This window comes from Taudactylus pleione, unplaced genomic scaffold (genome assembly GCF_031769625.1).
Source record: "Taudactylus pleione unplaced genomic scaffold, aTauple2 ptg000021l, whole genome shotgun sequence".
NCBI lineage: Eukaryota > Metazoa > Chordata > Amphibia > Anura > Myobatrachidae > Taudactylus > Taudactylus pleione.
Window position 1 is genome coordinate 18,852,333 of NW_028284423.1, and position 24,647 is coordinate 18,876,979.

A 24,647-nucleotide genomic window follows, 5' to 3' on the forward strand; every position below is an offset into this window, starting at 1 on the left:
CCAATAAGGCCCCGAGGTGCAGGATCCTCTGAGACGGGGTGAGAGTGGACCTCTGCCAGTTTGTCAACCAGCCGTGACCTTGCAGTACCGCAATCGTCAGATCCAGATGGTGTAAAAGAAGCTCTGGAGACCCCGCTATCAACAGGAGGTCGTCCAGATAAGGCAACAGTCGGACTCCCTGCGTCCGCAGGAGAGCCGCCATGACCTTGGTGAATACCCGTGGAGCAGTCACCAGGCCAAAAGGCAGTGCCCGGAACTGGAAATGTTCGTTGCAGATTGCCAATTTGAGGAACTGCTGATGGCGCAAAAGAATAGGGACATGCAGGTAAGCGTCCTGGATGTCCAATGACACCATGTAGTCCCCAGGTTCCAGTGCCAGAATAATGGACCGCAGGGTCTCCATCAGAAACAGAGGCACCCTCAAGGACTTACTGAGGGCCTTTAGGTTTAGTATTGAACGGTAAGACCCATTGGGTTTCTGCACCAAAAATAGAATGGAATAGAAACCCAGGCCCCTCTGGGAAATTGGAACATGCACTGCGACCAGCACCGGGCGAACTAAAGCAGGCGCACCCCACTTTGGGGTCCCCCAAAAGGAGGCCTGGACCGTCAGGCCGCAGGTTTGTTATCTGACCTAGGAGCCGGACGTCTGGTACTCCAGACCTGTTTCTTGGGCTTGGACAATTTCTTGGCCCCAGCCTGCCGTGGAAAGGACTGTACTTTAGGCCTACCTTGGGCCCTGTGAGGCCAAAAGGACGACCCACCAGCACTAGAAGGAATCGTAGCAGTCAGAAGACATGCAGATTTTGCTGCTGCCAACGTAACTACAATTTTGTCCAGATCTGGACCAAATAGTACCTGTCCAGACCTTCTAATCCCTTTTTGGAATCCGCGTCCGCTTTCCAAGAACGCAACCATAAGGTGCGACGAGCAGCCACAGCTGCAGAGGAGATCCTAGAGGTGAGCATACAAATATCTAAAGCCGCTTCATTAATGTAAGTGGCCGAGTCTCGGAGATTGCCCACCAACTCGGTCTGTTCAGCCGAACAGTCAGAGTCCAAAGACGCCTCCAAATTATCCGCCCAGCGCTCCATAGCTCTGGCTACCCAACACACGGCCAGAGCCGGTCTGGATGCTTCCCTGCAAGGGAATAAACGGATTTGAGGCAGATCTCCACCTTGCGGTCAGTGACATCCTTCAAGGATGACATCGAAGGCATAGGCAACGTGGCACTTTTGACTAGGCGTGTGACATGTGAATCCACTTGCGTAGGGGATTCCCGCTTAGAAAAATAATTGACCGCAAACGGATAAGCCACGGCTAAGCGTCTCTGGGGCTGAAACCGTTTACCTGGATTTTTCCACGCCTCCTCTAAATGATCCACTAATTGATCAGAAAGAGGGAAAACCGTAGCCTCACCCTTAATATCCTTAAAAAGGCATATATGAATGTGGGCACCAAAGGATCAATATCCTCAATAACTAAAGCCGAGCGGACCGCTCGAATAAGACCAGGGATATACACCTTGGACTTAGCGTCCGGCTCTTTGGTACGGAGAGGTTCTTGGTCAGATAGATCCAGAATCTCCCCATGATCTGACGTCTCATTGTCATCCCCATAAGGAGCAGATAAAGACGCCACCGGCCGTTATGAGGCCGCAACACAGACTCCCCCTGTAAAACATCGGACAATTGCTGAACCGATGTAGTTAAGAGTATTAACCCACGCAGGCTCCGGAGAAACCTGGGAAGGGACAGGGAGACTGTGGGGTACCATCAATTGTCTCGGGAACTCCCACATGGGTGACGACACCACTGACTGCTGGGACAAACCCGTCTGGGTAAACGCAGGTGGCGGAGCTAGCTGGCCCACAAGGGTTGTAAGCGCCTTAGCGAAACAAGCCCAGGGAGCTTCCTGTACCGGGACCATAATCGGCCGTGACAGTGCCAGGCACTGGGGGCATAACCCCTCCGCGTTACCCTCCCCCTCCGCTATTGGTACCTTACATTTAGTACACATGAGCTGGAGAGGAAAATCAGTCTCAGACATGATGGTAAGTATGTGACACTCACACCTATACGTATTGGTATAGTGTGAATAACACCCTGCACACTGCGCACCGCAAGGGCTTTGAGCAGAGCAAGATCAGGGACAGTAATAAAGCTGACAGTAGAAAGTGAAAGTACAGACAGCAGGCTAGCAGTTCAGTCACATACAATGCAGAAGAAACAAATCCCTGCACTATTAGCGCTGATTCTCAACTACTCAGACCCTCAGGCTGGTAGGACTCAGCGCTGCATACACTGACCTGTGACAAACAGAGGAGAGGTATGCTGGGGGACCCAGACCGCAATGCCACCGCTCACAGGCTTCCAGCAGTGTTCACCATGCTTTAAAGATGGCCACCGAGGAGCAGAAGATGAAGGAGGCCGGCCTGGGGAGGACAGCTGACACACTGTGGCCAATCAGGCAGAGCAGAGAGGCTGTGTGCAGCAGGGGAGGCGCCGGCTGTGAGACAGGGAAAGCGCTCTCCCCTGGCATGCATTTAACCCCTGGGACGCCGCAGCGCATGCCGCTCAGCAGCGGCCCGCTGTCCCAGGGGGTAGTGGAAGCGCAGGTTGGTCGCCTGGCTCCACGCTGCAGCCAGTCCCCAGGGAGCCCCCTGCCTGGGGACTCAGGACCATGTGACCAGCGGGGACCCACCGCGGGACCCCGCTGCTTACCTGCATCCCCTTGGATCCGGCCATGGTCCAAAACATCTGGGGACACCGCTAGCCGTGACCCCAGATGTCTACCAGTATCCCCGGATCAGTACCGGCGTTCTGGTACCGGCGGGGTGTAGGGGAGACGGCATGGACGTCAGTACTGACTGTCCATGCTGTACTCCCAGATGTGCAGCCAGCGCTGCCTTTAAAAGAAACTTCAGGGGCTCTTCATAGCCCCCCTCTGCACAGTGCCTCCGACTCCGGCCAGGCACCGACGAAACTGAGATGCCTTGGCCCGGGGGCGGGGTATAGGAGAGGGACCCAGATGCATCCTGGGAGGCTGAAAACTTTAACTCTGTGGTGCCTGAAGACTGACGTCATCACCTATACCCCAAGGTATCCTGTGGATACCCTATGGACCCTGAAGTAGAAATTGGCTGTTCTGCAGGGCCAATGCGATATGTCTGTGAACAACGTAGTTCAGACGGGATCTCGACGGTCAAAATCCTGGCACTGGCATCCCAACAGGGTGAGGATACCGACACCTGTCAGTAGGTATCCTAAACCAGCCTTATCGGTGCCTGAACCTAACTCCCTCACCCCAAAACCTAACCTCCTCCACTACTTACCTTCGGGATTCCAGCGCCAGCTTCCCGTGTTGGAACACTGACCATATCCCTTCAGAAACATACCTTCTCTACACAAGTACAGGTACACTATATAATGTATTGTTTGTCGGCTGTTTGAATGACACCTGACATAGGGCCTGATTCAGAGCCACTCGTAAGCAGCAGCTCGTTCGCTCCGAGCGATGTTTGCCCAACTGCGCATGCGTACGGATCGTAATATGCATGCGCCAACCAGTCAGTGCAGCCGAAATTCATGTGCTCGCAAAATAGCAAATGCCTGCTAATTTGAGTGGCAGGATGAGGCGTATGTGGGTGGTAACAGGGGAAGGTGCTTGAAAACGGGGAGTGGAGATCCGATCGCAGGCGTGCTTAAAGGTCAAAACGGGCGTTTTATGGGTGTGCATATTTAAAACAGCAGCGTCATTGACCACGTCACTGGGTTATTTTTTAGCCAGAACTGCTCGCAAAATTGTGGTAGCAAAAACCAACCACAAGAATAGCGAGCAGTTCATACGCTGGTCAATGTGCTCGATTAATCTAATAAATAGCGTACATGACGTAGAATGCGAGCGGCCAGGGGGCGTAGTTTCCCAAAAAACGACCGCAAGTTTTGTTCACTCGTTCAGACCTAGAGGCGTGACAGACCGCAAAGAGCGAACGGTTCATTTGAATAGCCACCCCTATTTTCTGGACGAGCGAGCGCAAATAGCGACCAGCTCTGAATCAGGCCCATAGTGTGTACCCAGCAGTAAATGGAGTAAAATACAAATATATTATTTTTGGAGAAAATCTGCAGCAATGTGGAAATTTTTTTCTGACCCAGTAACATCTGGCCATGGGAAGCCTAATTCATGACTGCTAGTGACAGAGCCACACTGGCTATTATACATGGCTGACTCAGGCAGGGAAGGGGCTGCACACAGAGACAGGCGGCACCGGCTCCGAGCCACCAGCAAGAAGAAGAACGAATGATTGATTGATTGAATGGCGCCCAACGGTCAAATATCCAGCAACCACTCCTCCCAACTGTCGCTGTATCTCTAACCAATCGCAGCACTTCTTTCACATCCAAGCAGTGCTGGAGTTTGCTGTGAAATGGATAGTTATTGGTAGTTCATGGACAGGTTTCTGATTGGCTGTGAGCGGTGCGGGGGGTGGGTGAAGCACAGCGCTGATTCTTCCGATACAGGCAGAGAGAATACAGTGGCAGCTTACTAGTAATAATACAGGCCGGGGTCAGCAGCAGGTAAGTCCTGATCGATGTCAGCAGTATTATATTCTGCTGGGCTCCAGCAAGCAAGAATTGTCCAGGCGTAGTAGATACGAACATGCTGGGACTTGTAGTTCCATCACTTTGTTGTGTGACTAGCTGTGCCTTCCTGCAGGCTTTGTTGCTGCAGGGTGACGGTGACGCTGCCATCACAGTGCATGGTGCACACCTGTAGATGTGCTGTACACCTGAAGGATGTATTAGGACCTTTTCTATCATGTGTCCTGCAGAAATATCTGCAGCGCCCAAGTGTCCAGGGATGCGCAGCTAACATCTGTCTGGCTCTGCATAGACAGTGTACACACCTTAAGGGTGCCTCGAACTGAGAAAGTCTGGGAACCACTGCACTAGAGCTGAGCTTAATGAACAAGCAATCCAAACTATAATCAAAGATGGATAAAAAAAAAAAAAAAAAAAAAAAACTTTACAATAAAATGTATGGCTGGTATCACTATGTACCATTACCATGGAGAGTTTACAGTTATCTCAACTGCTACATTTCCATGTAGTAGAGATCGATTGGTCCCTTTCTTATGCTGGGTACACATTAGACGATCACTGATAGTGGCCGATGGGACGAACGATGTAATGATTCACCGGTCGCCGTTACACACAGAACGATTATCTGCAGATATATCTGTCAGGTTTGTACCCATCATACCACTTCTAACAATATTTCTGCTAGAATCATTTTTGTTTTGATTAACGCACCTCTTCGCCCATGTTCTGCTAATCTGAGGAATATAAAAATTGTAGCGTTTACACTGGAGCTGGCAGCCCACGCAGCAGGGACAGCACTGTCCCTGCTGTTGGGGATAGGGCATCGCCAGGATGAAGCTGTCGATAGCAACAGCGGGCGGAACGGTCAGGCGAACTGACCGTTCATACATTGCCCAAGCTATAGCAGCGCCGATAATGACAGGGGCGCACAATGCCCCTGTCATTTACCGCCAAACCCCGCGATCGGCACTTCTTACATCTCCCCCAATGTCACATGTAAGTTGGGTGTTTAAATATCTAAGAATGATTTTTATTTTTTTTCAGGAACTTTTTTTTCTCAAAAAAAAAAGTGAAATAAGAAACCATGACCACCGGGGATGTTAAAGGTGTTGTCCGAAAAATAGAACAAAGACTAAGATTGCTCAATTATCCAAGAGATGTGGACTATTCAGGGTCAGTTACTTTCATTAATGGTAACACTTCTTCCAGAAAACTTGTTGAATTTGCTTTTCTGCACAGTAAAGCAGAGGTGGACATTTAATATTGTGGTTGGGTAATCCCGACGCTGGCATCCAGACAGGATTAGAATACCGACACTTTGTTGGTCACTATCCCATCCCTCTACCTACCTTAATCCTCCCTCCCTGGTGCCTGACCTTAACCTCCCCCCCCAGTGCCTACACTTAACCTCTCCCTTCCTGCACCACAAATCTAACCCTCCCCCCCTCCCCTTCTTGTACCTAACCCTAACTCTCCCCCTAGTGCCTAACCCTCCCCCCAACCCTGCTACTTACCTTCGGGATTCTAGCGGATGGGATGCCGGCTCAGGGATTCTGACAAGTGTCGGGATTCCGGTGTCGGCATTCTGACCACTAGAATCCCAGCGGTCAGGATATTGACCGCATGCCATAATATTGAATTGAGTAATTATTTCTGCAGTGGAGCAGTAGGCTGTTATTTTTAAGATGGGTAACCACATCTATATTTGTATGTTTTTTTTCGTTGCGTGCCAAATGATTACCTTCATGATAATAACACTTCTCCATGGACGAAAAGTGAGGCAATAGAGTTTCATCATGGCAAATTAAACATTAATTTAAACTGCCACAAATGTCAACAATCTATGACATTATTTATTAAAAATAATAATTATAAATCCATCTATACTGGCATTTTAACATTTCCGTATTTGAGATGTTTCACTCTACAACACAAAACTAACACAAAAAGATATATCTACTTCCATTAACCAAAAAAACTAACGTTCCATTAAAAATGACTTAACTCTGTGTGTTTTAGAATTATATCATTTTATTGCATCAAATTTATTTCTAAAAAAAATATATATTTTTTTTTAAAAGGTGTTTATTTTTGATTTTCAAAAATCAATTGACTGGTATCTTTTAAGTTCATTTATTTACTGTATTTATTAATTCTGACATTGTTTCTTCTTTATTATTTACCTATAGGTTGGTCAAGGGAGATCCTGCAGCATCATTGCCTATTATCAGCTACACATTCACTTCTTATTCAACATACATTGCAGAGATCTTAGTTTCTTTGGAAATTGAACTTGCTGGAAAGAGTGATTCAAGATTCATTGATGCGGTTTACAAGGTAAAATTATTTTCTTCAATAGCTTAGTACAGTGGTTCTCAAACTCTGTCCTCAGGACACCACACAGTTCACATTTCCAGGTCACCGATCAGGTGCACAGGTGTACTCATTACTCACTGATACATTTTAAATAAAATTCACAGGTGGAGCTAATTATTTCACTTGTGATTCTGTGAGGAGTCCTGGAAAACATGCACTGTTTGGGGACCTGATGACCGAGTTTGAGAACCTGTGGCTTAGCAAAATGTCAGCTTGCTCTCTTAATATCATGATCAAACTAGCTAAAGCAGGACATTATTTTTGACAGGCTCTTCGTAACAACCATCCCTAAGTAACATACGTAAGTTTATGCGCCCCTGCTCGTGTTACATGTTTCACTGAAAATGAGAATAGTTGCACATCCGCAAGATACAAAGTTAAACAACACAAAATTCTATTTACATTTGACATTAATGTTAATACTTATTTTTCTTTTTTTACCTGGTGGACTGTATAAGATGTCAATCAAGCAAAGCTATAATAATTATGTAGTGGAATAAATACTCTGACCCTTCTAACCTATACTCTTAACAACCAAGCAGCTGACTGAAGACGTGAAAATAATGATAATTGAATGTACAAAGCAGCTAAAGGCTTCCAAGTTGGAATTTCATTGTCAGAAACTTCATTAAGAAATAGAAATAAAGGGGATCTGTTGAAGTCCAGGCAAGATCTGGAAGACCAAGAAAAATCTCTACGATTAATCTGGGTATATATTCAAAGCAGACGCTGCATATTACTGCAAGAGCCCTGCACAAAGCTTTAGCTGACACCAGAGTAGTCCTCTACCATACTGTGTTGCTTACAGAAATATCTTCTTGGGAGAGTTGTCTGATGAAAACCTTTCCTGCAACCTCAACAAAAAAAGGCAACATCTGTAGTATGCAAAACAATAATTAGAAAACCCCGAAACCCTTTGAGAACTGCGTGCTGTGGACTGGTGAAAAATGAAACTCTGGCCACCACTACAAAAGATCCATTTGGCAAAGAAATTGAGGACCCCTTAGAAGAAATGCGTGGGATAGATCTGTTATTCTTTGGGTTGTGTGGGACAGGACATATTGTCTGTGAGGAAGTAAGAATGAATCCTGCTCTTGTCAGCAAATCTAAAAAGCTGCTGTGCAAGAGTCAGGGAAGAAACTGGTGCTCAAAATAGGTTGGATATTTCCCCAAGATAATTATTTTAAACATCAACCATGGAATACTTACTGAAATGATACATTAAGGTTTTGGAATGACCTCAACAGTCCCCAGATTTAAATATCTATTGGGACCTCAAACATGCTGTCTGTGCATGAAGAACTAAATAGTTTTCAGAAGGGCTCTACAACAGAGTGAGCAAAAGTTCTTAAAGCAAGGGGGTGTCACTACGTACTCACTGACCAAGTGATCAAACTTCGTACAAATGGTTTTATTTTTTTAGTATATTATTTTAATTAAATAGTAATTTTTGAATTAAAGGAAGTGATGCTGAGGTTGACTTATGCTTGGCAGAACGTACCTTGCATATTTCAAAACTGCTCATGTTGTATAACAAAGTGTACACAAATACAGATGATGCACCGTCGTACCCATGTTGTTCTCATCTCCACTGTCGACTTAAGGAGAGTGATTGGGTTGTAATGGGGTTTTCTCACATAGGCAAAATGTAAACAGTGGTGCAAGTGCCTGATGATGATGATTATCACACTAAGCATGTGAATAGGGGTGTGGGCCCTGCAAATATCTGTGCACATAATGCTGCAGCAATTATGGCCGACTTGTGTTTAACTCTGTTGACCGATGGATTTAAAGTGGGAGTAGAAATAATGGCTAAACCAGCCTGGTTCTGCATTTATTTCTGTTGCCTCTTTAAATTTACATTTAACATTTACGTAGCAGCAGCTTTTGTAAGACTCCGCTTCTTGCCGGGGTTGGACTGAAAATTGAAAGCAACATTCAGTGTAAAGCCCATGGTACTTTACACTGACTGAGAGTTCCGCTTCAAATTCCCAGCTCCTTCTAACTGCCGAGAAGTGGCGGCTTACAAAAGCCACAGGTTCTTAAATATATGCCAATGTCTTTTATATTTTAATTTATATGACAGCTGTAATATTGAGTGCAACAAAACATTCATATGGATCAGTGTTGAAATGACTAGTATTGTGTTTATATAGTCAAAAAAAATATATATGTGTGTACAGATGAAGCCTCAATACGCCATGTGGTGCGAGATGCTTGGTTCGAGTGAGCCGCCATGTCCTGTGTGACTCTGTTAGTGCCAAGCGTCTTTTTTTGTGTGTCTTTTGCATCTGTTTCTCCTGAAACTGCGTACTTGTCGCAATGCAATTAAGATACACCACAAGATTGCAATGATCCACATCGACGTGGATTTGTATCTTTGCTCCGCCCAGACGTGTTTTGTCACTCTATGACTTCATCACTGATGATGTGTCTGTATCTCTCTATATAATATTTTTACACAGAGTTCGGAAAGTCCCTTTGCAGTGACTCTGTGTGACAGTCCATGATTTTAATAGGGGAGCCACACAAACTGCCAGTGAGTCCTGGCCGGCGATATTTGGGATGGCAGTTGGTGTGGCTACCCTATTTGAATTTTAGACTGTGTTGCAGCCCCACCTCTGGAGCCCCTACTGTTTGTCACACACTAGTCACTCAGCTTTCTGCAAGATCCTTGTCAGCAATAGATCTATAAAGCATAACAACAAACACAAAGCAGGAAAGAGCTCATAGGGAGGTAGTTATAATCCAACAGTGAAATGATAACTCATATTGTGAGTACTTTTAGAGTAATTAAAGCAGGCTTATCTGATTGCTCCAAATTAATTGTGGTCATCACAGCAATGGAATCAATGGCATATAAGCAAACTCCACTAGTTTAAACTGTTGCAGCAGGTCAAGACCCAAGAGGAAGAAGAGATAGAATACACTTCACAACAACACTCAGATAGTGGGAGCTCAAGTTGTGATGCAAATTCCAATGTGCTCAATGGCAGGATAACAACCGTAAACAACCAACGCGTTTCGTATAACGCTTCTTAAGGGATGTGGTTCAATTGCAGCAAAATAAGATAGGCCTGCTTTCATTATTCTAAAACCTGTTAGTGTATTAGAAATATTTTACCTACATAAACACTTTTATACACTAAACCTGCTTTATGACTTAATTTTTACATAAAAATTATTTTAACATTAACAAATGCATAGCTAAAAGTTTTTTTTTTTTTTTTCATCATGATACCATAATGTAATCTGTACTCAAGACATTATGACTGACCATTGAGCCGCTGAAGGTGACAGCTGTCCGACGCACAGAAGGTTTCTTTATTGTCATCAGGAAGTAATTTACATGAACTATTGAATCTGAAGGGAAACTTTGTGTGGTACATATTATTTGGCAAGTAAAGAGGATTTCATGCTGATTGTTATGATTTTCAAAAACATTTTGAGAATAAAAGTAAAAAAAAACAACTTCTAAAAATGTGTCAGGAAAAAATAATCTGGTTAAAAATGGTCTCATGCATTTTTTCTTTGCACCAATTTTAATATTTTGCCACCCCCATATGTTTTATGTGATCTTCTTTGCTGGAAGATATTAGATAAATCATTATTATGTACATATGCCTACTCTGTTTTCTTGCTTATTGACATTGAAATGTCCATTTTGAAACTTTGATTCTGCAGGTTCTCAGAGATGTATTTCATTACAAACCCGTATTAACAAAGCAGCAGTTTCTTCAGTGTGCCTTTTCTGAGAGGAAGATACAGACAGTTTGTGACATTATCGATTGTGTACTGAAAAAACACAAGGAAATTACAAGTCAGAACAAGGTATGACATGCAATATTTGTCTTCTTTGCTTTTACAGATGCTCCTTGCTTAACGACCGAGTTCCGAACCTATGACCAGGTCGTTAAATGTATCGGTTGCTAAGTGAGGTCGTATAGTGTGGTCGGGAAGCCGCAGGACCCGGGGCAGAGAGTGACGTGTGCCTCAACTCCTCCGAGACCGTGCCACATCCCCATCCGTTCTTTTCCTCTTGGCAGGCAGGATCTTCTGTGTGTCCCGCGGCACAGCAACGCCCCCTCTCTCGCGGCAGGGTCTGTCCTTTTATGTTTTTTTTGTATCCTGCATCTATTTTGGAACTGCAGTGCAAGCCACAGTTAGCTGGTCAGAGGGCGAGTCGTAAGTCCGAGCAGTTGCTAAATAGGTAGGTCGTTAAGTGGGGAGCATCTGGAAAATTATTTTCTAGATTTAAAGGTTTTTCATGCAACAATTAAACCTAAAAAATCCTAAAAAAAAAAGCAATTTTACCAAAAAAACAAAGCAGTAAGTTATACATGAGCTAAAATGTATAACACACAGACATACTCAGTACACCTCACCGTTAATTCAAACATCTTACCAGCCAATCAAAACAAAAAAACATCCAGTGAATGGTAGTTCTGTGCACAATACGTCTTGTTAATCAGAGAAGATAAATTAAATTACAAAAATGATTCAAGCTGACAGGTAAGTGACAGTGACTGAAATAACCATGCATTACAACAGTGGTATGCAGAAGACCATCTCTAAATGCACAGCGTGTTGATCCTTGAAGTGGATGGGTTATAGCTGCAGAAGACCACACTGGGTTCCACTCCTGTGTGCTGAAATGAGGCTCACCAAAACTGGGCAATTAATGATTGGAAACACATTGCCTGGTCTGTCGAATCTCCATTTCTACTGCAACATGCAGATTGTAGTGTCAGAATTTGATGTAAACAACATGTATCCATAGATCCATCCTGTTCTGGGTGGTGGTGTAAGAAATATCTTTTGGTGCACACAGTACCAACTGAACATTATGTGGCCATGTGCATCACTTTATGGCCACGGTCTACCTATCTTCCAATGACTACTTCAATCAATATAAAGCATCTCAGAAAGCACACGGCATCTCATGCTGGTTTCACAAACATGATAATGAGTTCAGTGTACTCCAATGGCCTCCTCAGTCAGCTCTCCTAAATCCAAAAGAAGACCTTTGAAAAGTGCTGGAACGTCAAATACACAGCATGACAAATATTGAAACGTAAACCAGAACCTCACCTTGTATCCATGCCACAAAGATTGCAGGCTGTTCTGGTTGCAAAGGGAAGGTTCTACTCAGCACTGGAACGATGTACCTAATGTTATTAGTACTAGTTATTTATATAGTGCATACACATTCTGCAGCACTTTACAGAGACTATTTAGTCATTCACACCAGTGGAGCTTAAAATCTATGTTCCCTACCACATGCACACATACACTAGGGTTGTTTTTTTTGCTGGGAGCCAGTTAACCTACCAGTATATTTTTGGATGGTGAGAGGAAACCGGCGTACCTAGAGGAAAGCCATGCAAGCATGGGAAGAATATACAAACGCCACACAGTTAGGTCGGTGGTGGTTATCGCACCCAAGACCTCAGTGCTGTGAGGCAGTAATGCTAACCATTACACCATACGTTCTGCCCAGTAAAGTTGTCTTGATTTTGTGTGTGTGTGTTTGTATAGATATCTGTAATTTGAGTTAAATCGGTAACGGCGCAAAGATCAGGAATTTTACAACCTACAGATATAGAATAGAAGATTCACCTTACTTCTCAAATTAATTCTTTAACTTTAATGTAATGTAGTTTGGTGTTTCTCCTGAAGAGATGTTCTTCTTACATAAGATTCATTTCACCATAAATAAAAAAAGAACAATAAAAATTGCAAACAGAGTAGTATTGTAAAAGGGTTATGTTTACTAAAGTGTGGCTTTTTAGAAGTGGAGATGTTGCCCATAGCAACCAGAATCTTCTTAAATGTATCTAGCACCTTCAGGTAGAATCTGATTTGGTTGCAATGAGCAACATCTCTACTTGTAAAAACCTGCACTTTAGAAAATGTACCCCAAAGTCTCAATACAATGTCCACATTATCTGTTATTTAAATAGGAAACAGTGTGTAGTTCCCATCAACAATTCCAGATGAAAGAAATAGCCACCAACACTGAAATGATTTTTAAGCAATTGATGGAATGATATATCTGTATCACATTGGTATGTGTGTACACACAATATGTCTATGAATGACATATTGCATGTAGCACATCGATGCATGTGTATACGGGTGAAAAACCGACCGCCTATACAATGGCTGCAGGGATCGCCTACACTGACATCATAACTGGGCGGGCAAATTGGTATGCCCACCCAGTGGTGATGTCTGGCCAAACATATAGACCAGCTGATAAGTAAGTGTGTATAGCTTAATAAAATCGACGACTTGGTCAGCATTACTAGAAACATGAATGTGGAAAGCTGTCCTCTCACAAGATCACTCATTTCTTATCCTTATGGGACATTCCATTATAGTCATGTTGATTTTTTCCTTCTTGTTCTCCTCCTTTTAACTGCATGGGAAAAGGGAGAGTAAAATCTAATGCAACATTGTTTGACTGTACACAGAATTTATTCAGACAAAATAGCACCCACATATGAATAGATAAAACCGTAGCAATAAATCAACCATAAGTTTAGTCCTTCCCCTTGTATGTCAGTTTGAGTAATTAGTACATTGGATTAAATAAGTTTTGGAAGCTCTTGTCCATGATCAAATCCAGATAGATCTTAGTTTTCCCGCTAGACTGCGGGCAGGGTAGGGCGCTGATGGTGCCGGCAAGAAGCCTCTGCGTGTGCCGAAAGGGGATGTGGTCGGTCGGGGAGGGGGCGTGTCCTAGTGACAAGCACCCAATTTGTCACACTTGGGGGCGTGCCCAGCACTTACAGTGGTACTGGGCTTCCCCCAAGCTCTCCCCTCATGATGAATAGATGCCGTGCACATGCGCACAGCGCCTATTCAGCCAGCTGTGATTGTTTACTGCAACTTTTCCCATCCGCGTGACACTGCGGCCCGCAGGTGGGGAAACCTCAGGGCAGGCTGTCTTAACGAGGTGCCGGTTAAGGGGCAGGGTGCATGTTGACCTTTTAAAATCGGGCAAGGTGCGGCGCCCCGCTAAAACGGCCTAGTGGGAACACTAGATCTCTCTCTTAAGCTGTCGCCCTGTTCTCTGTCGGTTTGTCCCCTGCAGCTTCCTGTTGTGGAAGTGTGTTGGAAGGATACAGGTATAAGATATACAGTATATATTTTTTATTATAATTATTTTCAGTTTAAATTACAAAACAAACCACTCTCTCAAATATTGATTAAATGTAACCTGCCTTCAGTTGATGTTGCTATTTACTTTAGGTGATGTATATATTTTTAATGTGCAGCAACACAGGAATTGAAGCACCTTCGTTATGAATAGGCACTACTTCTTTGTCCAGTTGATCTGGAATTCGTTAGCAGTTGATGAAATTGTTTGTGGCCTAGGAAATGTCATTTTGTTGTAAGAAGTACATGTGTTCACAATCTTCCCATTAACCTCGCCTTATTATAGAGAGTGTTATCTGCAGTGCAGGACTTCCAAATTGAAAGAATGGTAAAGGCACAAGTATTTGTTTTTATTTCTTTTTATGTAATTTACATAGCAAACAAAGCTTTTAGTGTGTCTGTATGTTCTGGGCCTAATCTGTTTTGTCATATACTGGCCTGCAAATTGTTGTGTGGAGTGGGAGATTATCTAATGGGTGCCTCTTCTAACTATTAGTCTACTGTTTATTGGAGTCCCTGGGGGATCATTTATTCCATTGGTCGGGGAACCTGGGGTAAATTACCCCACATGGGGTAAAACTGAAATTCCTGGGGGTAATGGATGGTAATGGATGCCGCTGCACCCGGCGCCAGTGACCTCCAGCCCGGCGCCACAGGGAGACTCTAAGCCGGACGCCCGCTGGCATGTTACTACCCGCGTTAGCCGGAGGCTGGAGTTCTCTTCTGAACTCCAGCTTCCAGCTCTCCCCATGCGCATTATGGGAGAGACGTCATGACGTCTCTCCCATAGTTCCGAGGAGCAGCCGGGCGGACAGGACGGCGGCGGATGCAGGAGCAGGGAGTGGTTTTTTTTTTGTACAAGTGGCACTACAGGGGCATAACTATGGGGGCACTGCTACAGGGGCATTATATGGGGACACTACTATAGGATTTCCTTCCTTTCAGATTAAGGGGGTAACATCGGCGTATCAAAATATATTTTGGGGGTAAAAGGTAAAAAAGTTCCCTGACCCCTGATTTATTCCTTGTTCATGTGGTTAATTGTACAGCACAAATTAAACATAAATGTCAGGCCTGTGTGTTTGTAGCTTTGTTCATGATAGGCAAAACACTTACTTTGAGAAGAGACATACTGTACCCAGAAATAATATCACAGCCTACAATTCTCTAGCAGAACAGCAGCTGTGAGGAGTCCGGGGCCACCTCATTTATGAGATTCGTCTACTCAGGTGCCTGCTCAGCAGCCAATGCTCCTGGGAACAGGCTATGTCTAATTTTAAAACCTTTTAAGACCGTTACTAATTTTCTTTTCCCTAGAGAGCAGACTGTATAGTTCTGCCGCTGTGTGATAAGGAACAAAAAGATGTCACTTTTTATTTTTCCTTAATTAAAACCTTTAACACAGAAGCACTGCACAGATCACACTGATCTGTGCAGTGCTTCGATCGAACACGCAGCTCACAGGCACATCTATTGATTTCTTCTATTCTACGCTGTGTTCTATCGTGTTTTTAAACACAATTCTTAGTAAGTCCGTGAGTTGTATTCCTGTCTATGGAAAGTACTTGCTTGTTGGTTCAATGGTCTATAGACTTCTATTTGAGTGTTGTGTCAGTGCGGAATAGTGTTTTTGCACGTATATTTTCCAAGTTTAAAAACATATATTATGATAATCTAAGTTCTGTCCTGTCTCAACATGCAGGTGCAGTGGGAGCAAGGGTGCATGCCCCTCCCTCAATGGCTCACACTGCTAGAGCAACGGGCAAACCTTATCCTAAGCACAATGGAGGAGGACCCACTAGGAATGGGAAAGGATGCAGCCACAGGATGGAAGGACTGGGATGGAGAGGGTGGGCTGATAATGGCAGAGTGGGTGTTGGGGGGAATAGAGCAGGGGGCTGGGCAGAAACCTCAGTAAACAGAAATTGGCAGAGCGGGACAGCATTGGACAGAAAGGGGGCACCATGGGTCAGGGCGAGGCAGCAAGCAGATTGATGTGACCTGGCATATGCTGGGTCTTGCCACTGGTTAGTAATAATAAAAAGGTTATTTATGAATTGCAATAGTGTGCAATGTTTGCAAATGCACCTAATTGACCACCTTACCCACAACAAAGAGCATGCCTTCATTATGGATATTGGAGCTTCGCTCCTAAGACAACATTTCACTGGAAATACATATGGCAGTGGTTCCCAAAATGTCTTGAATCACGGTGCCCTAGAGTATCAGCGTTTCTTTCACAGCCCCCAGAGGCCAAAAATTTCTTATTGAGAAATTCTGAAAAAAATTATTAAAGTAATTTGTGCTTATCTATCATCCTAAGGTTCAGTTTTGTGGTGGTGGACAGGGTTGTGCGTCTGTTTGTACACACGTGTTGATTGGCAGCAACCAGCACTTTTTTTTGCCTATCTCACTGATCATAAATAATTTAATTTGATCCCAGGCCACCAACCCGAGGCACCCCTGCAAGTGCTCTGAGGCACCCAGTTTAGGAACCACTGGCATATGGTAAAAAGAGTGAAACTGTTGTTTAAGTTCCACTTTAGGACCACCCCTTCATTAGTTCAAACTTTTTTTTCTCTGAAAATGCTATTCTGTGAACTTTTTAGGGTAGTTCAATTAGCGGGATGTGCTGCCTAGCTTTGCAGCAATACTTAGCTGCACAAATATCCAGCGCTACCTCTATCAGGTGCAAAGAAAAGTAATATAGCTGGCCATGATGATCTGTTCCATAATGGCACTGTGTGGCCATGCTGTTAACTTGAATCGCCACATATATGTCTTAATAGTCATATGTGTCTTCATTATTATATCATATACAAGCTGATGTACCCGTATTTTTTTAGATATTTACGGTTTCCATTTCCCTCCGACCACTCCAATAACACATTAATCCTTCATCTCTATAGTAATGCATCACTACTATAACACATTCCCTTTCCTCACCTGTGTACTGACACATTCCCCTCCCTCGCCCGTGTTGTAAAACATTTGACATTCCCCCTCCCTCATGTGTTTTAAAACAATCCTTTCATCACACCTTTATTAACACATAACCCTCACTCACACCTGTAGTAACTTATTCTCCTCTCATCACCACTTGAGTAAAACATTACCCTCGCTCTCCCCTGTAGTAACACATTCCTTTCCCTCAACTCTATAGTAACACATTCCCCCTCTCTTGGCCATGTTGTAACACTTCCTTCCTTTACCACGTAGTAACACATGTGACATTCTCCACCCTCAACTCTAGTAACACATTCCCCTCACTATTCAAATAGGGGAGACACACCAACTGTCAGTGATGTTTGGCAGCACTTGGGATGACAGTTGGTGTTTGAATATGATCTGTGCTACAGCCACAATGAGACAGTCAGTCAGGACATTGCATAGTAAGAGGAAACATTTTAGCCCTTTTTCACCCCCTTAGGAGTCGAATTTAAAAATCCCTTCTTAGTGGGCACCTATGTCATGGAAGGAATATATTCCCCGAGTTTCATGTTTCTAGGTGCAGGGGTTTGTGCTGGGCGTTGATGAGTCAGTCAGGACATTTGATTGTATTATAAGGCTGAATCGAATAAACTGAATTCTCCCATAGGGAATTCCTGAGATGGGGGCATGGTGTTTGAGGGGCTACATCTCAAAAGCTATTGGACGTACTGAGCTGAAATTTGCCAAATTTCAGGTCAATAAAATGAGTAATTGGGAACAATATAAAGTTTAAACTGTCAGTTTTTCTTCTTCTACTTCTGGTTTGGTCAAAACTGCCACTTTTCTGCTTTAGTCTATGGGGGATTTTTGTGTAGGCATTACTCAGGGTAGAGAACGAATTAGGGCTTGAGGTTTGTTTTGTTGGGTAGCTCTTGTTCCAGTGTAGGGCCTTTTGGAGTTCAGATAATTGAGAAATTTAGTTTTTTTCAACAATTGGCCAAAATATGCCCCATTTTAGAGATGGGGAATGTCAACTTGCTGCGCATGCTGAGTAGGTGACCTCCTGCAGGGGATGTACTGTGGCTTCACTTGGTTGCACAAACATGGCTACCTTTTAACCCGCATCCCGTTTTTCAGGGCATCAGGAGACTTTCTCCTGGTCGAGGAATGTGGCACAAAGAGTAGCCTTGTCAGTTCATGATCCCCGCCGCCGTGTACGGGCTCCCGTTGCTGCTGTAACATTATGTGACGGCTTCTGCTGGAGTGTCCGAGAAGGACACTACTACTGCGCTTTGTGCCTCTGATCCCCAGCAGCGCCGCTGTCACTTGCCGGGATGGAGCACTGGGCAGCAGGGAGATGGACTCGGGCCTAGTAATCGGGTATCTCGCTGCAGCATTTGTGACCGCTCAGTGACCGGCCACTGATGAGCACGGCATGGGGTCAGCTTGTTACCTGCTCTACAGTCAGCGCCAAGCAGGGAACCATCGGCAGCCGCGTGTATGCAGTGGTGCAGCACTGCTGCTTCCTATATTTCCGGCTGGCTACTTCTACAGGATCCCTGGCTGGCAGCGGCTTCCCAGCCTGGCACATTGCTGTCGGACAGGGACCCAGAAGAGTAAGCCGGCCGTGTGCTGGGCTGCTGCTGTGGAGGCACACAGAGGAGGACACAGCAGTACAACTCCAGGGGGCCGCTTTTGTGTGCTGGAAGGTGAGAATGGGGGCGGGTGCTCCTGTCTGCTGAGTAGTGGGAGGGGAGAGGGACACTGCTGTGTGCTGAGGAGTGGGAAGGGGGGGATCGGTCTGATTGCTGGAAGGTGAGAGGGGGGCGCTCCTGTGTTCTGAGGGGTGGGAAGGGGGGAACATCTCTGTTTTTTTGGGAGGGGGGGGCTGCTGTGTGCTGGAAGGTGAGGGGGGAGCTGCTGTGTGCTGGAAGGTGAGGGGGGAGCTGCAGTGTGCTGAGGGGTGGGAAAGGGAACACACTGTGTGTTAGGGTGAATAAACTGTGCTTATACTCTACATAGGGTAGGGGTGCTGCTGTGTGCTGGGGGGAATATACTGTTCCTCCACATATATAAATTATGTATGTGTGTGTGTGTGTGTGTATATATATATATTTAATATACAGGGACAAAAGCAGGATTTACTTGGGGTGGTTCGAGAGAGAGAGGCTTGTTAAAGTGCATAAACACTTGGTTTATTGATTACACAAGCAACGTTTCAGACCCGTGTCTCCTTGTCTTAATTCTAGCACCCTGCAGCTGTCACAAACCGTGCAGTTCCTTTATCGTGCCAGGGGGTGTCGCTTACTGCTCTGGTGCTTCTAGCATACACAGCTGATGCAACAAACTCCCGAGATTAAGCAGTTTGTGTGCTAGAAGCACCTGAGCAGAGAACGACATTCCAATCAGGAAAGAGCAACTGCCTGGGTGTTAACTGGGAGTGAACAAAATTCATCCCATTAGGAGGGTTTGAAGGTAAACAGAACCCCCCGCGTTACTCAACACATTCAAGCATTCCGGGGCTGTCAAATCCTCATTTGGGGGTTTGACCGCATTTCTCCTGTTGCTGCATCCCGCCATCTGTGTCCAAACTTGTTCTGCGGCTGGCAGCGTAAAATTCTGGATGTATGCACAGTGTGACTCAGACGCACCGACCACTTGCGTCCGACATTGATGCTGCATCCACCTCTAAATCAGGCCCATTATATGTGTATGGGAATGTAATGCTGATATATCAGGTACTGAAGGGGAAAGGCTACTTATCACCATCTGGTACAGAGGCCCATTATATGTGTATGGGAATGTAGTGCTGATATATCAGGTACTGAAGGGGAAAGGCTACTTATCACCATCTGGTACAGAGGCCCATTATATGTGTATGGGAATGTAGTGCTGATATATCAGGTACTAAAGGGGAAAGGCTACTTATCACCATCTGGAGATGGAGATAAGTTTTTTTTTTTTTTTAAAAAGAGAGAAATATATCCTCCAGTTTTTAGAAATATCTCCTGGAGAAAGCCCCCATTAGATTCTATGGGGGCACAGTGTTCTCAGGAAACTGAAAAGTATATGTCAGCAGAGATTTTTCCATACTTGTCAATGCACTTAAATATGGTGAAAACATAAATATCACATTTTTCAGCGTTTATGTTGGAAAAATTAGATAATCATGTTTAGTAAATAGCCCCCTATGCCTGGGCAGCCGCTAAGTGCACCACCAGGGGTGATAACACCGCAGTCACTGGCAGCTCCAGACTCTGACACTGCTGGTTACTTTAGAACATACATAGCTGGCACTGCCAGGCAGAGGTCACACATAGCTCTCCCTGCCATGGACGACCCCCCTCCAGTCCTAGCTTCTCAGATGCCTTTGAACTTGCCCCGGGGAGCTGTTGAACATGTTTCCTTACTCCGGGCCTTTTGAGGCATATTTTTTCACAAGTTGCTCATTCTGGCTGAGCTGGGGAGGCATTGAATAAAGCAGTTTCGGGATCGTGTGTCTTAAAGGTGCAGGCTAGGGACTGAAACACAGCTGGTAAACTTGTCGCACTTTATTCTAGGCAGTGTATCTGGCCACTATGAAATGTGCAATATGTGAGCAGGTGGTGCGTGTTACCAAACCTCAAAAAGCTGAAGGCCCAAATGCGTATAGTTTTATGTTACTTTTGCATGAATGAAGGGATGTAGTGAACACATTCTTGTCATATTATTGTAATTGTTAAAGTACTGTGAAGATCACATTTACTAATGTGAATATACTGTATGTGAAGCCCAGCAGGAGACAGGCCGGAGTGAGAGCATGGGGGGTCCTACTGCGAAGGTGAAATATACTGGAGTGCACAGGGGTGGGAGTACTGGGATGAGAACGGTGGCAAACAGTACTACAGTACACATGGGTGAGGATGATGCTGAGGGACTTCTAATAGGGTACACTTGGGTATCAGGGCTGAGTATTGGAGGAATAATATTGTGGTACACAGAGGTGAGAGCACTGCACAAATAAAACTGGGGTACTGTGGAAGTAATACTGGGTACACATAGGTGAGAGTACGGGAGGACAAATACTGGTGTACACATGGGTGAACGCTCTGCCGGAATACTGCTGGGGAAAACATTAGTGAGACCATTGGGGCAATAATACTGGAATACACAATGACACTAGGGAAATAAAACTAGGGTATACATGGGTAATGGCACTAGAGAAATAATACCAGGGCACACATGTGTAATAGTACAGGAGTATTATGTGACCGAGACATGGAGATGTACCGTACTGGTGGTACATGAGTAAGGCAGGTTATACTGGGGCAAAAATAGGTAAATTAGGATTATACCTGCAAACATGATTGATATGACATAGATGCCAGTTTAGTCCTCCTAGCTCACTCATGGGGGTAGATGGGTGGTCTAGGAGATCTATACTAGGGGAAAATTTTATTGATATGACATGGGATTATACTGGGGTACATGAGTGAGCTTGGTGGTTTATACTAGAGTAAATTAGGATTTTAATAGAGGCACACATGATTGATATGGTTTATAAATTAAATTAAAAAAAGCAATGAAATTCCATAGACAAAAGACCTTATGGTTTCACATGTCCCATTAAGGCTTCTTAGATCTGATATTTTACAAAACCAACTGAATTTCTGCCACTCAAACTCAAAAAAGCAATGGATGTGTTCCTTGCGCAATACAGATATGGTATGCCTTCACACCCTGTGGTTAACTGAAGATTCAGCACTCACAGAGTAAGATTGCTGTCACTCACAAAATGGTGGAGCTGCTAAGTCACAGAATTGTGTGCTCATTGGAATACACATATGCAGTCTATGCAACTGAGGTCTGAGCACTCCATACATCCATCTCATTCAGAATACACATTCAGGCATCCCATTAGCAGTAAGGGCCAATTGTTGGTACTTTACCACACCATACTGAGCAAAGAACAACATTTAAAAGTTTTTTTTGTCTCCACCTATTTAATCTGTTTTAAACAGTGTCCCAAAAGTAAACTGATTGTAGTGACTATTTTTTTTTTTTTTTTGGTGTGTTTCCCAACCCTGCATTAACAGTACTTTTCTGCATCAATTATTCTGTGCGACTTTCAGTATTTGCAGTTAGTCAGATATCGCTGCTGCTGCACAAGTCATACAAGCAGTGTTTAGTCTAAACCACAGGTTCTCAAACTGTCCTCAGGGCCCCAAACAGTGCATGTTTTCCAGGTCTCATAGAATCACAAGTGAAATAATTAGTTCCACCAGTGGAGCTATTAAAATGTGTCGGTGAGTAATGAATACAGCTGTGCACCTGCTGGGCGACCTGGAAAACGTGACCTGTGTGGGGTGCTGAGGACCGAGTTTGAGAACCACTGATCTAAACAGACCTGTCTGTGCTGAGACTTGTAGCTGAGTGGTGATTTCATAGAGCACCCCACCGTTCATCTGTAAGGCATGTCAGCTCTGTGAGTACCGAAATTTCTGCAAGGCGCTTGCAGAACAGTTTGCAGATACAGTATGGTAGTAAACATTAAATTTTAAAAATATATACTTTTAGATAAAATAATATTCATTACAAAATCACATTTCTTAATGCCCCTGGCCTTAATGGGAATCAAACCCAAGGTAACGGCTCTGTTAGGTATTCGCCTTAACCACTGACCCATGGAGGCTACTAGCAAGATGATTCACTCCTGTTATCTATGACTTGCTCTTCACTGCCTGTAGTAGCAGTTTAACAGGCAGGGGATACACGACACTTCAAGTGTCAGAACCTCCTTTTATTGAATGTTAGAATGGAGTGTAGTGAATATTTTTTTTTTTTTGGTTCGTTTCCTAACCCTGCATTTACTTTTCTGCATCAATTACTGTGTGTGTGTGTGTGACAACTGCAGTTATGCAAAAGTCGCACAAACAGCGGTTAATCTTAACAGACCTTTTATTGTGCTGAGACTTGTAGTTGAGTGGTGATTTCATAGAGCGCCCTTCAGCCCCATATTCATTTGTAAGGAATGTCATCACTGCGTGAGTGCCGCACATCACTGCCGCACGGGCAATGTTTAATAAAATAATGGTTATCGTGCTGAGACTTGCAGATGTAAAAAATATGTCCACCATAATGTAAGATACTGTACAATATACAGTACTGTATTGTACTATACATTGGATACTTTTTTTTTAAGCGACACCTGATTGACGAATAGCAGTATTGCACTCACTGGAGTGTTCGTACACCCAAGCTGTGACTCAATTCGCCATACTGCGACTGAATACGCCACCCTGCGACCAGCTGCGGGCATACGTAATGAGACTAGTTTTTCGCACTACACATCTGTAGAACCCAAGAGGCTGTGTAGGAATGCAGGGTGCAGCAGAAAACACACTGATCCGTTTCGCCCCTCCTATATGGAGGTTTATCAAAGAGAAATTGAATTGTTGTATTTTGAGGCAATAATGCAAGTTATATATCAAGAAAAAGGTATATCTTCTAGTTTTAAAAGTCTATGCACTTATGCTGTTGAATGTAGTGGCACATCTAGAGGTGGTGACAGAGGGAGGACACAATTTAGCAAAGCCCCAGCCCCCTTCTTCCACTCCAATTATTAGAATATTGGTGCCATTGATCAATCATTGCGTTATAACAGCTGTAATTTGCATGGCTGTGCGTGAGAAGTAGACCTCAAATGCTGCCCGGCAGTATCCTCTGTCTATCTCTTGACAGCCAGACACATTTATGTAATACGCTGCTACATTAGGTACCTTCATCCCCTGATTACTTAAGGTTTATCCTAGATGTACATCACTGGCTGCATAGAGGGGATTTATAGCAATGTTTTTGATTCTTTTTTAAGCTGTGATGTCCTAAGATGATAGACAGACCCTAGAAATAAACTTTCTATTCTGTATAGAATGGCCACCCAGGGTAGGATAATGTAGGAGTAATAGTTTCAAGTGTTACAGACTATTATATTCTGAAAAAAGTGCATAGGAATAATGTCATTTTCCATATATCTGATATTTTTGCAGTTTGCTATCTACTCTGTAAATAGGAGCTGGATAATGTCTCCTTTTTTACTGCGACATTAGGTATTGTTAGAATAATTGTTACAATAGATTCACATGTTCCTACCTGCTGATACGCACTGAGCTTGTTATGCTAGTGATAACATCTTAGAACAGTGGAATAATCCAGTAAAACCCTCATTTGTTTCTGTCAGTTTAAAATTAACTGTACAGTCAGACTTGGAAAGTTCTGTTTAACTAAAAGTGGAGAGCTAATTATTCATGGCTTCACCTTAAGTTGGTGTATATGCTTTGTACAAGATGTTCTAGTGTCAGAAGAGGACACTTTAAAGGCATGCTGTGAGCTACTTCTTACATACTAGCAAGTTATTGAGATAGAATGATCATGAATAAATATTTGCATTGCTTTTTAAACTGAAATGTATTCACTGTTCGTTGTAAGTTAGGATTTGTACTACTGCCTCTTCTCTTTCCCTTCAGTGTGCTACCACCTGTGTGTCGTTTTAATTATCAACTTCATTTATTCAGGCAATAGTGTAGGCAGCAGGCA

The 24,647-nt window shown here is 44.0% G+C and overlaps 1 protein-coding gene across 1 annotated transcript in view; it reads left to right on the top strand.

The window, feature by feature from the left end:
- Window positions 1-4,438: 4,438 nt before the first annotated feature.
- CEP44 (centrosomal protein 44) overlaps window positions 4,439-24,647 on the top strand; it is a 55,258-nt gene continuing 35,049 nt past the window's right edge. Inside the window, exons 1-4 of the mRNA XM_088448470.1 lie at window positions 4,439-4,580; window positions 5,649-5,777; window positions 6,794-6,941; window positions 10,665-10,811. Of these exons, the coding sequence (XP_088304596.1) occupies window positions 5,689-5,777; window positions 6,794-6,941; window positions 10,665-10,811 (384 nt within the window). The 5' untranslated portion in view covers window positions 4,439-4,580; window positions 5,649-5,688. The remainder of the gene's footprint in view (window positions 4,581-5,648; window positions 5,778-6,793; window positions 6,942-10,664; window positions 10,812-24,647) is intronic.